We start from the raw sequence: 12911 nt of genomic DNA, 5'->3' as shown, positions 1-12911 counted from the left end.
CGTCAACTGCATAATGCTACAGAAGAAATAAATCTCCTGAAATAAATCAACTAAAATACTCAAAGTTCTATGTCAATAAATGTGGAACAAGATCTATGATCTACAGATTGGGAAAGTTATACTAAAGAGAAAAAGCGAATTGATAATACTAATTTCTCACAAAAGCAAAGATATTAAGAAGGACGGAGCTACCAGGCATATTCTTTTGGATAAGACACAAGAGCATGTAAGAATATGGAATATATTAAGGTAATTAAGAAGACCAGATTGCTTGATAATTTGAGAATTATTTACACTGAAAAATAGGTTATTGTAAGAATTGAATTTGGAGAAAGAGTAATTTAGAATAGGAAAGGATATTACAAAAGTATTATATAGTTCCCTTATGCCAAATACTGCATGTTGTAAGAATGTCTTATTGCTAATGCACGCTGGATAATTGAAAAAGCCAAAGAATATAAAAAAGACATCAATATAGAAATTAATTACAGAAATTAATTATATAGAAATATAATTTCATCAATTATAGAAATGTGTGTGTGTGTGTGTTTATCACATAAAGCTGTGGAAAGTGGTCAGAAAAATGGGAATCCAAGAGCATCTCACTGTCCTTGTGAAAAACTCATATATGAGTCAAGAAGTTAAAGTACAAGCAGACTGGTTCTTGGTTGCTAAAGGAGTGTGACTGCATACACTCCTCTTAGTTTATTCAACTTATACTCTGAATATGAATGAGGATGTGCTGGATTTTAAAACTGAAGTAAGAAATATCAAGTAACTGCTTCTCTTCTTTCCACCTGTCTTCACCTGCAAACGGAGGGCTCCCATTTCCAGAAAGGAACCCGGACGTTGGTTAGAAAAAGAAAAACCACAGAAGCCTCTTTGTTCAAATCGGCTCCCACCCGCTCAAACCCAGACGCCGCTCCTCGCGCCCTACTTCGCATGCGCGCTTCAAAGGTCGGAGCCCGTTCTTTCGGTTCTCGGCCCGGAAGCGGAAGTGCTTGAACGGTAGTCAATAGACGGAGTGGTAGTAGTACGGTAGCAGTTGGCGGCTGTTTTCCTTTGCTGAGTTGCCTTCCTTGAAGTGAATCCATAGTGCCATGGCTGCCTCGGGACTGCCCCCGCTGCCTGCGCAATTCAAGACCATTCAACACTTCCTGAGAACCGCGCAGGAGCTCGACAAGCGTGAACCTGTGGTAGCTTACTATTGTAAGTTAGGGGAGAGGGGTTAACAGTCGGCGAAGCCTCCCGTGTCTCCCGCCCCGCCCCCCCGCCCCCGCTGCCGTTCTTTCTGGGTGTCTTAACGGCCAAAAAAGCCCCAAGTCTGACCTCTCGCCCTTGTCATTACGCGGGCATTATATTTTGGGGAGGGGGGGCAGGGAGCCGTATCTGGGGGCGAGAGATCTTCGGTGCAGTGAGTCCCGTGATTACACACACACACACACACACACACACAGAATAACTTTTTTCACTTTGAAGGTACACTAATCGGCATACATTAAAATGAAATTTCATTGCATACCGGTCTCAAAGGGCCATCACCAATACACACTACACATGAACATGATGAAATAAACCGTACATACATACATACATACATACATACATACATACATACATACATACATACAAAATTATGCATACACCCACATATATGACACAGAGAAACAACACAGTCTGGTTCGGATGTATACATGTGCATGGCGAGAAAAACGAATTTTGCGATTGGCACCAAAGTGTGAACACCCACCAAAATGTTTTGAGTAAAACCTCCCCTTTTTTTGACTCTTGGTAACTTCGGGGAGTCTATGATGAAGTTGACTTTATTGTCATTGCACCTCATACAATGAAATTAAATACCATCTTCAGTGTACATTATGACTATGAAAATAAACACAAACGCACATCCTTCACATTATACACTGAATTGAAAAACTCTGATATTGCATTAATATTTTAATATTAAAGTTGACGGTGCAGAGGATGGTTTTCCATAGGTTTGTTTTTCTGGAAAGTTGAGGCAATGGCCTTGGTTGTTCCCTTGAAGGCTTTTCGCCCCAGAGCTGATTAGGTCTGAGTGGTCCTGTTTGGCGTCTGAATGCAGACAAGGGCAGGGTTTCACACACGGATGTGAATGGAGCATTTTGAACTTCCAAAAGCAGGGCATGGATTTAACAGTGTTTCCCAGTAAAAGTTGGTGAATCCAGAATAAATAAGTTGACTGGAAATATAGTCAAATGCAAATGATGGGTAAAAGAAATAGAGTGTACTCCTGTGTATATAATACTAACTATGTACTTTCTTTGCCGTCCTATTGCTGTTCTTTTTTAATGCTCAGCCATCTTAATACTGTTCTTTAGCACTACTTTCAATTTTTTTTATGCTTGGACTTTGAAAATTAATGCTAAAAGTAGTCCATGTTATTGCAAATATTGCACTATATTTAGAAGTATCCTATTCATTTATTGGCTTAAATAAACATTACCAATGACTAAATATCTATAGTTACTTGGTCCAAAAGTGCAGGGGTGGGATACTACCGGTTTTGCCCAGCTCTATAGAACCGGTAGCTCTGAAGAGCAGCAGACACCAAACCGGTTCTGTGTTTGCTGCTGTTTGGCTCACCCGCCCACCTGGGCTCTTACCTGTCCTTTATTTCCTGCTTTTTTTCAATCTCAGTTGCTTTGCACACAGCTGAGGTTGAAAACGCAAGAAAAAAAGTGGTTTTTCAAATGCTGTGCACCTGCACAGCGCTTTTCAGCCATCCGGGCAGCACAGCTTAAGGTTTTTTACACACGTGCACAGTGCGTGACAGGTGCGCATGTGCACGCAAAATGTAGTCACCGAACCAGTAGTAACACCGGTTGAATCCCACCCCTGCAAGAGTGTACTCTCAGTCTGCCAAATATAATTCTTATTTATCTCACATTCCCTTGTTTTTTGTCAGCAAAAATCTGAGAAGATAGCATGTAAAAGAATAAAGTGAGCTTATTTGGGTTCATTTGCCCTTTGTAGACTACAATAAATTATTATATTTATAATAAAGCAGGTGGCCAACACTAAGTCAATCGTTACTGATTTTAAAACTTGAAACTACTACTGCCCTCAATAGATTATCCACACAAAAGTATAAATAGATAGTGGAAAGGAGTCTAGACTTGAGAATTAAGCAAAGTTACAATGGGATACTATGGGTGAAGATCCTCAGGAATACCAGGGCAATAAACAATATATGGAGAAGTAAAAACAAATATGAAGAACGCAGTGACAAACACTTCCATATTTCCACCAAGAAAGCAATATGGGCACATCTGTGTAGTCATCAGAAGTCCAGCTCAGCTCACGGGACACTAGACTTAACAAGTACTTCCATATTGTATCCAGAACCAAAAGTTATTGATTCTGAGCATTTGTAACTAAAATGTGTTTCTGGACTTCTGTAATATGTATGATGAGGACCAAACAAAGTTACTGATTTGATCTGAAAAAAAGTATTAGAAAAAACTGGATAGTCACCAGTTAGCAGCCCTCAACCACATTATCCAAAATCTTTCCTGAGTTTCCATTGTTGAATAAAATTGCTTGGAAGAAAAATGAACAGGAAAAATCATCCTATACTAAAATCCATTTGAATATCCCAATTTAATTATATAATTTAGGCTTGTATTTGAAAAGCTATGTTATGCATATTTAGATGGCTGAACATATTTTTGGAAACATTTTTGTTTGTTTGTTTGAAAAGCATATTTGTGTAGCCATCAGAAGTCAAGCTCAGTTCACAAGAGAATTGACTTGTAAATAGATCCTTATGGCATCCAGAATCGAGGGTTATACAATTCCAAACATTTATTTAGATAAATCTATATGATATGTATGTGATGACAAAGAAGTTAATGATTCAGCCTGAAAAATCAAATTTGTGTCTCTTTTTCATCTTTTTCCATGTGGTCCACTTTAAAAATATTCTTCACTGTCATTTTTCCACTCCAGAGGATTGTTTCCTTCTTGAGTGTGGCATGTTGCTTATATTGTTCTTGAACAGAAAGTTGTCAGCAGAAAGTTTGTTTCCATTTTTGTTAACTAAAGCAGTAAGCAGTTGTTTTTTTCTTTTCTAATAGTAAAATGTTTATATACTATTTAAGCAATTATGGTGAATCTGTTAATTTTATAGAAATAATTTTAGTATCTCAGGGAAATTGTTGTGGTTTGACGGCAATCTGTGCAGACAGCAGAGGAATCGGACAGTGGGGAAGAACGGGGACCAGTCCGGGAGTCTGGGAGGACTTGGACAAGGATCCTGTGTCCGATGCAGAGATGGGGCCAGGACCATCTGGGAGTTGTGTGCTGACTCGGAAGCCTCTTGAGTCTGGCAGCAGCGAGGCAGAGGAACAAGGGGAGCCTGTTCCCAGTGTGCGTAGAACTGTTAGGAGGCAAGAGCAGCTAAAACAAAAGGGGCGACTCAGGAGTAAGGCTTGCAGGTGATTGCCCCTCCCTGAAGGTTTAAACTAAGGAAGTGCAAAGGTAGAGAAACCTTTGCAGGAAGCAAAGTCATTCGCTCTGTTTGGATTAAACCTTGAAGCTCTGCGTGAACTTTGTATTTCGTCTGGGTTTTTACAGTTAATTTGGCACTTTAGTTGTTGGCAACAATTCAAAGGAGATAAAGGTGGGTGCTTATCTTGAGGGACTGTTTGGGACTCATTACGGGCTGGAGTGAACACAATTCCCAGCGTTGAAATAAAACAAGAATTGTTTGGACTAAGCGTGTGCTTAATTACAGTCTCAGGGAGCCTTGGCCAGAACAGAAATGTTTAAACAAATGCTATTGTGCTCACTGTGACTCATTCCTTGATAATCTCTCCATTGGACTATTACAATGCATTCTACATGGGGCTACATTTCAAAAGCATCTAAAAGCATCTTTAGTGGTTCAAAATACAGTGGCACAGGCAGTTATGGGCACCTTTCATTCAGTCCATATAACAGCTGTACTCCCTAAGCTGCATTAGTTGCCAATATGCTTCCGCACTCAATTCAAGGTGCTGATAGGAGTCTATAAACCCTTCATAGAATGGGACTAGATTACTAGTGGGGCCATCTCTCCACAGCTGTAGCTACCTGTTCTGTGAAATCCATCAGGAGAATCATACACTGGCTCTGGTGGGAGAGCCTTTTATGTACCAACACCTGCCTTCTGGAATATTATTGCCCCAGAGATTATCTTTGCCCCAGTTCTATGGGTTTTCTGTAAGGCTTTAAAAACCTGGGTTGATTGGGGATTTGGTTGTGTCGTTGAGCCCATATCTTGGCTACATTGATGATATTGGTTGACTTTATCTGGATCTTATATTTCTTATGTGTTGTTTTTATTATTTTTAGTCTTATTTTTATTTTCTGTTATCTGCTCAGACTCAGTCTTTGAGATGGGGTTATATAAGTTGAATAAATAAATAAAAATGATGTCTCAAGATGGTAAGCTTTCTGACTGAGCCTGTGTAATTTTTGGAATAACAGGTTTTTGGTTTTTGTCTCTTGGATATACTGTTTTACTGTACATTCTCTGAACAAATCAAATAGAAGGGATAATACATATAAAGGCAGTATGAAAACAATAACTCTTACAATGTTAAGTTCTGGCCATTTTTCCTGATGTATTTTAAGCTTTCAAAATTTTGATTACATATATTTTGTAAAATGTCTAAATCGGAAAGAACTGGTACATAAAGTAATCTTTTGCTTTTGAAGAACAGCTTGTTTTTCTGTACTTTATAATTCTAGTATTTATTTTAGAGCTATACACTTCAACAGTTATTTGAGAAATATACTTCATATCTTGCATCAGTGCAACACTGCTCTGCTGTTCATTAAAACTTATTATTATTGCCATTATTTTGCATTTGTACAAAATATGAAATATAATTTCTGAATCATTTTACAAGAATACACAGCCCTGTGTATTTTTAAAAACAGTTTCAAATCATTTGACTTCACCTTATCTTTCAACAACAAAAAGATTGAGTCTAGTTTAGAAACTGGAAGTCTCATACCTTTCACCATAAAAGGTTGGTATATTAATGGAGGACATTCAGTTATAGCTGAGAATCCTTGCAGTTAACATGAAAGCTAACAATTCAGTTAGTTTCTAAATTGTCACTTTAGTGTCTTCTGGTTTAGAAAACACTTATTGAAGTAATGCATGTCTTCTTGCACTTTAATGTTCTAACTCTGGATAATTAAAACATTCTTAGTACTTACTAGGAAATAAACAAATGTAGGAGTGTGAGGAAATTTATTTTCTACTTTCTGGTTATAATCACTCACACATTTCCGTTTGTTTTATCGGCACATAAGAAACAACTGGTAGAAGAATAAATTAAATAAATGAAAATAAGTAAAAAACCTTGTGTGAGCATCCAATAAAATATAATCAAAGCTTGGGGTTGTGAATTCTCATATTGATTTTTCTTATAATTTAGCCCAAGGCCAATGTGTAATAAAATTTTGCATAGTCAAATGCAAGGGAGCTGCACACAACTGTTTGGGAGAAGAAACATATAGGACTGGTTTTAAGTGAATTGGCAGTCCAACAGAAGCTAAAGAATCTTAAGTATTTCATATGTTGTTTGGATATGTTTATAATTTTTATCTCTTATTTTTAGGGATTGGTTTGTATCTGAGAATTGTATTCTTATCATGCTACAGAATAAAAATGGTTCAGTTAAAGTTTAATTGTAAGTTAAATCTCCCAGCTTTTGCACTAATAGTGGCAAATCGATAATTATTTCAAGAAAAACTGTAGATTGTATTCTGGTTTTTGTATTGAATCCAGTTTATACCAGTGGTTCCCAAAGTGAGTGGTACCACCCCCTGGGGGCAGTGGGATGCCTTAAGGGGGCGCTAAGAGGCAAGGGGGCCGGCAGGGGGGCGCTAAGAGGTGGGGGCGCTGAAGGTGGGTGCAGGGCGCAATTCAGGGGTGGGATTCTACCAGTTCTCTCTCTCTCTTTCCCTCTCTCAGGCTTACCCCATTGACTATTGCACCAGAGCGGTGCAAGGGGTTCAATGGGGTGAGCAGCCCTTCCAAGCCGGCCAGCTTGCGCAGGCAGCCGGCCACCTTGTCGCGCAGAACTTGTGCCGTGTGATGCCCAAAGAGGTGCCAGTAATAGGCCAGGCGCTTGGCTTTCAGCCGGTCCTCGTCCAGGAAGCAGCAGAGGTCGCGTAGCTCACAGTTCTCCGTCTGCAGCCACCTGTTGATGGCTTTCAGCTTGCGGATCTCGCACAGGTGCTCCTACAGCTGCCGTTTCACGCCCTGGATCAGCCAGCCGCGTTGCACCAGCGCTGCCAGCTTCTTGGCCTCCTCCCGGCACAAGCGGCGCACTAGCTCCTCCTTGCTGCAGCCGGCCAGGTCCATCTCGCAGGCCAGGGCATCAGATGGCGGAGAAGGCAGTAGTGGAGGAGGCGGCAGAGGAGCCGGTGGGCTGGAAGAACAGCTGACCGGGGGCGGCGTCGGCGGAGACACCAGGAACATCGCTCACTCAGCTCCAGCCAGTGCAAAAGGCGGCGGAGGAAGCAACCGGTTAGCCCACCTATGCAGCGGCATCTTTGCAACGTTGGATGCCAGGAGTAGCGAGCGCGGCTTTGTCCCTCTTCCTCCACCGCCGAGATTAATGGGATGGGTGCATGGTGGGGCTGGGTGCACTGCGCCTCCGCCAGCCGGGAGCAGGTGCAGCGAAAGGAGAAGTGTGCCTGCACGTGGAAGGCGGGAGTGAAGTGGGGAGGCAGGGGGAAGGATGCCTTGTCAGTGCAAAGTGAATGGGTGGGTGGGTGAGCGGGCACGGGCACGTGCACAGGAACGGATTGATGGCGGGGGGTGGGGAAGCAGCACTGGTTTTTTCCCCCAAGCTGGAAAAATTGGGGAGAGGGTGGGAGGTGGGAGGGAAACAGAACAGGCTTGCACCCTTTCCCCAGTTGCAATACGGATTAAGGAGTCTTCTGCACTCACCCACTTACTCCGGGGTCTGGGACACCTCCCCACCCCTGGCAGCCTTCTGTAGCTTGGCAAAGGGCGCATGTGCATGGAGGTGGAATTGGGGTTAGGGGGCATGGGTGGGGGGAAAACAGCTTGCACCTTTTCCCCGCCACTCCGCTCGAACTTGCTTGGGCAGGTCCCTCCGGTGTAGCGGGATCAATTGGGTGGACCTGCGGGGCCGGCACCTAGAACGCGGCAGTGGTGGCACGTTTGAAAAGTAGAGCAAAGTTAATTTTTGCTGCAAAGAATCACAAAACCTGAGTTGTGCACAAGAAGGAACACACATGTCAATGCAATTCAGCAACATAAAATAAAGAAATACAAATAAAACAAATCAACAAGAATCAGCAAAGCATCTCTGATTAGATTCCATTCACTACTAGAATCTAATCAGAGATGCTTTGACAATTCTAGTCCAATGACCTGCTCCAGCAGGGTTAGAAGGGAGTGTGTGTGTGTGTGTGTGTGTGTGTGCATGGCTGTCAAAACTCCAAAAACAGGTCCAGTAGCTCTGGGGAGGCCAGTCTTAAATTAGAACACTTGCTAAGCAACCGGCCATTAAGTGAGGACCACTTGTATGTGGTTTGCTAGTCACCTGGCCATGCCCACCCAGTCACATGACCACCAAAACATGCCTACCCAGTCACGTGACCAGCAAACCATGCCCACCCAGTCACATGACCAGCAAGCCACATCTTCAAATTAGGCCACGCCCACAGAAATTTGAATCCCACCCCTGGGTGTGGGGCACTGAGGATGAGTTTGTAGCACCAAGGGGGCGGTGGACTGAAAAAGTTTGGGAACCACTGGTTTAGACTTTCATTTATCAATGTTATTCCAATATGTTTTCAGTTTCCATTTTTGTCAAGAAAATTGAAATGTCTACACGTAAGTCAATTTTTGAAAGATACTATTTATTCAAATTATCGAAGATTTTCTAAGATTCATTCTGAGATAGCAATATTCACATCAGAACAGATTTTCACACTTAAGTGCTATCAATAGTTCATATTACTAAAACGATAGTTTATTATATCCTTAAAAATATAATTATTATTTTAGACTTGATTTGTATATCAATTACAGCTTTCATAGTACTTGTTTTGGGATGTTCCGCAAATGAAGCTGTAGTGAAAGCTGTATTGTATTTGAAAACTTTAAAACGTGAGTCAGGGATAACACATGCTATTATTTTTTGTAATACAGTTCAGGAATCAATTGTGGAAACAAATTGCCGGTGGAATTACCCGTTTAGGTGTGCCCTGAGAAACTATATCTCACCTTCATTGTTGGTCTATATTAATAATTATAATTCAAGAGTTACTGAACTCTGCTTTTAAATTCTTCCATTTTATAGGCTGTATGTTAGATCTTAAATGCAAACAATCTTCCAATATTAATAAATTCTACACATGTTAAATCCAAGCATTGATTAATTGTATCTAGCAGTGTTTTTCACCAATTGTTATGAAATATCTAGCAAGCCTTGGCAACATGGGATAGGAAATAGACTATTACAAAAGAGACACCTAGAGTAACTCCACTTTGATTATGCTGGGTATAAGCTGACCTGGAGAATTACTATAATACTCTTTACAGGCTTTATGGTAGCAACAAAGACTCTTTCAGAAATAGAAAATTCCTCTGAAGTCTTCATTGAGTCTTTTTTTCTTTTACAGGTCGTTTGTATGCTATGCAGACAGGCATGAAGATTGATAGTAAAAATCCAGAATGTCGTAAATTCTTATGCAAACTAATGGATCAGCTTGAAGCTGTAAGTTTCTTGTTATGTTACCAGTAATAATAAAAACATGAATTAAGCTGCAATATATCTGTTCTTAATTAAGTAGCATTTATTTTGAAAAGAACCATTCCCATCTTTTGCTGCTTCATATGGATGAAATTGACTTGGGTTTGTGATTTGCCGATGAAAGCAATTTCCTACAGTATTTGAAAACTTCCCATTCCAGAAAAATATGGTTTGTAAATTGGTCGAATGAATATGTATTATTTATTCATTTTTGTTACATTTAAATATCTATCGATCTCACTGTGGTGATATTGGCTAAACATTTGAAATCATAACATATTCATATACATCCCATTGCATTGAAGGGATAGCTGAATGTATACCATATTATATCTGGAATTGTATTGTAGCAGTGTTTTTATACAGAATTACCTTAAGAATTATAAAATCAGAGCTGTATTCATTATAAAAGATTTTCATGATCAGTTTTGGAAGTGTGCATATGTGAGTTTGACTAAGTATAAAGTTTTTACCAGTTGCAAGTTCTATGCAAAACATAATAATATAATGAATCAACCAATTTTGTGTTTAGAATTCCTTACGTAATTCTGAATTTGATATTTATGGGATGAATAAGGAAACTGAAGGCCTATTCTCATAAGACAGGCAAATTAGTAAAAATTTTGGTTCTGGAGTTTAACAAGGCATTGACAACATGGATTTAAATATCATTTTTGCAGACTTGAGTCTAACATTTACATTTCTGTGCTCCCTACAACATTCTGCCCGCCTGTGGGTTTTGCTATCTACACAGTCCATTCAATGAACATAGTTGATTTTGATGTCCTTTTTTTTAACAATTGTTTGAATTGTAAAATTGAAGTACAGTGATGGAGTAGAGAGGAGTGGGTATATAAGACATTCCTGGTCTATTAATGAAGAGCAATAGAATGTGATTTAAATTGAACTTTTATATGCTGCTGGCATCATCAATGTTATATGGCTTTCTGATTTCTACATTTTTAAAAGTTGTACTTAGTCATCTCCCGTCTTTTTTTTAAAATCGTTTTGGCAACATAAGAAATATAAGGGAGGACATAATGTTCATGGTGTTGTTTTGTAAGGATAAACTAGAGTTTCCCTAAATCCCAACAGTGACACTATTCAGCAGCTCAACGTCAAGTTATGTGTTGTAACTGTAGATGTAACATCTTTGAAAACAGCTCTTTGAATTGCATAGACTGCTTGACTAAGCATTCCTGTAATTCTTCAGGTCTTTGGCACAATTAAATTAGCTATCAACTGTCCATTTAATTAAAGCTTTATTTGTGTTGAATGTCTCATGCTGTTCTACAAAAGGTTATATGGTTCTATCGCATTCACTGGTATGAATTAGTAGACTATGAATTAAATAGGGAGCCTTGGTGGCGCAGTGGTTAAGAGTGCAGTACTGCAAGCTACTCCTACTGCAATTTGACAGATAGAATCCCACCAGGCTGAAGGTTGACTCAGCCTTCCATCCTTCTGAGGTGGGTAAAATGAGGACCCAGATTGTTGGGGGCAATATGCTGACTCTGTAAACCACTTAGAGAGGGCTGTAAAGCACTGTGAAACGGTATATAAGTCTAAGTGCTATTACTATTGCTAAATATTGTTGAATCTTTCTACATGCCTTATTAGGGCAGAGTGAGAAGGTAAGTTGTCATACAGCTAGAATTGAACTGAGTCTGAGTGTTATCTATTTTGTGGCATAGAAAGAAGTTTATCTGAACATTTTTGAATGTATAACTTTCACTTTCTTTGAATATTTCTAATATTCTAATATTAACCACTTTTGTGGTATACATGATGTACAATGACAATAAAGGCATTGAACTTTGTAGTTTATAATGTGAATAAAATTTAATATAGCAACCATTGAGCGTGGAGGTTCGTTGTCCGAACTTGTGGGTTGGTTTCCAAACATTTCATTACCTGGCTAGGTAACATCCTCAGCAGAATTTAGGGGATGTCAGTGTAGGTGTTCTTCTGCTTATAAGGGTTTCATGTAGCAAGTAGGTCTTGTGATGAGGAGATCAGGTGAGGGTGATTTCCCCTTCACAAGACTATTGACCACACAAAGCCCTTACAAGCAGAAGAACATAACACTGACATCCCCTAAATTCTTACCTAACCTAGTAACAAAACATTCGAAAACCAATTCACAAGCTCGGAGAACAAACGTCCACCCTCATACTATACCCAAGCTACAGATATTTGTCACTATCGCATGGCAACCCTTTTAGAAACAGAAGACTTTCTGATTATAATTTTGATTATATCTTGGTAGGATTTGGTGCCCAAACAAGTATTACAACTTCTACTGCTTATAGTCCCTTATAGATAAACAGTGTAAAGATTTGCTGATTAAACGGATTCTTCAAAATGTACAGTAATGGTTGTTTATTAGTATCAGTAGACACTCACAGGATATATTTGTAGACTTCCTACCATGTAGTTTTTATGAATAATATTTGGTAACACTGATTCACAGCGACCACAAGGATCAGAATATCATCTTGATGCCATCTCCATACTGTGGATAATGTCTTGTAAAGCAGGTAGTTCATAATGTGCCCTTCCAAAATTAGAATGTCTTAGTGGGTGCACTTGGAAGCCTTTCCTGGTTTTCTGGCATACATGTCCATGCATGGAAGTCACTGGAATTGCTGGCAGTATGCTGTCATGCTACAGGTCTCAGCCACTGTTAGAATAGGGAGCTAGTGATAGGCTCAGATGAAATTGCACTTGTCCATCCTCTCCTGGCTTACTGATCAAGAGAGTTGGGGGTTCAGTAACATGAACTAAACCAAGAAATGCCTGGATCGCCAAAGGCATGAAAGGAAGAGCTGATTTTGAATGATATGTAACATTCAAGCCTATACTATAGTAATAAGAACAGCAAACATCTCATTTCTTATGGAACCTGCAGTTTGTTACCTATTTCTCCTTTTAAACTTAGTCCTTTTTGGATGAAGGACAGGTTGGTTGAACATTTAAGGTCGTTGTACGAATGTTTCTAACTTCTGGATGATAAATCACTCTGGTCAGTTCAGAGTTTGTCCTTAGCCAGATGAGTCTAGAAGACACATCTGATGT

The 12911-nt window shown here is 39.7% G+C and overlaps 1 protein-coding gene across 1 annotated transcript in view; it reads left to right on the top strand.

Annotated features, from left to right (window-relative positions):
* Positions 1 to 996: 996 nt before the first annotated feature.
* The window catches only part of VTA1 (vesicle trafficking 1), a 28977-nt gene continuing 17062 nt past the window's right edge, over positions 997 to 12911 (top strand). The window contains exons 1-2 of the mRNA XM_026666191.2: positions 997 to 1209; positions 9703 to 9797. Coding sequence (XP_026521976.2) covers positions 1101 to 1209; positions 9703 to 9797 — 204 coding nt within the window. The 5' untranslated portion in view covers positions 997 to 1100. The remainder of the gene's footprint in view (positions 1210 to 9702; positions 9798 to 12911) is intronic.

This window comes from Notechis scutatus, chromosome 1 (genome assembly GCF_049901735.1).
Source record: "Notechis scutatus isolate UNSWTSFEM ecotype Mainland chromosome 1, rNotScu1.2, whole genome shotgun sequence".
NCBI classification, from domain to species: Eukaryota; Metazoa; Chordata; class Lepidosauria; order Squamata; family Elapidae; genus Notechis; species Notechis scutatus.
Note: the sequence above shows the minus strand (reverse complement) of the source record. Positions and strands in the feature narration are given on the sequence as shown.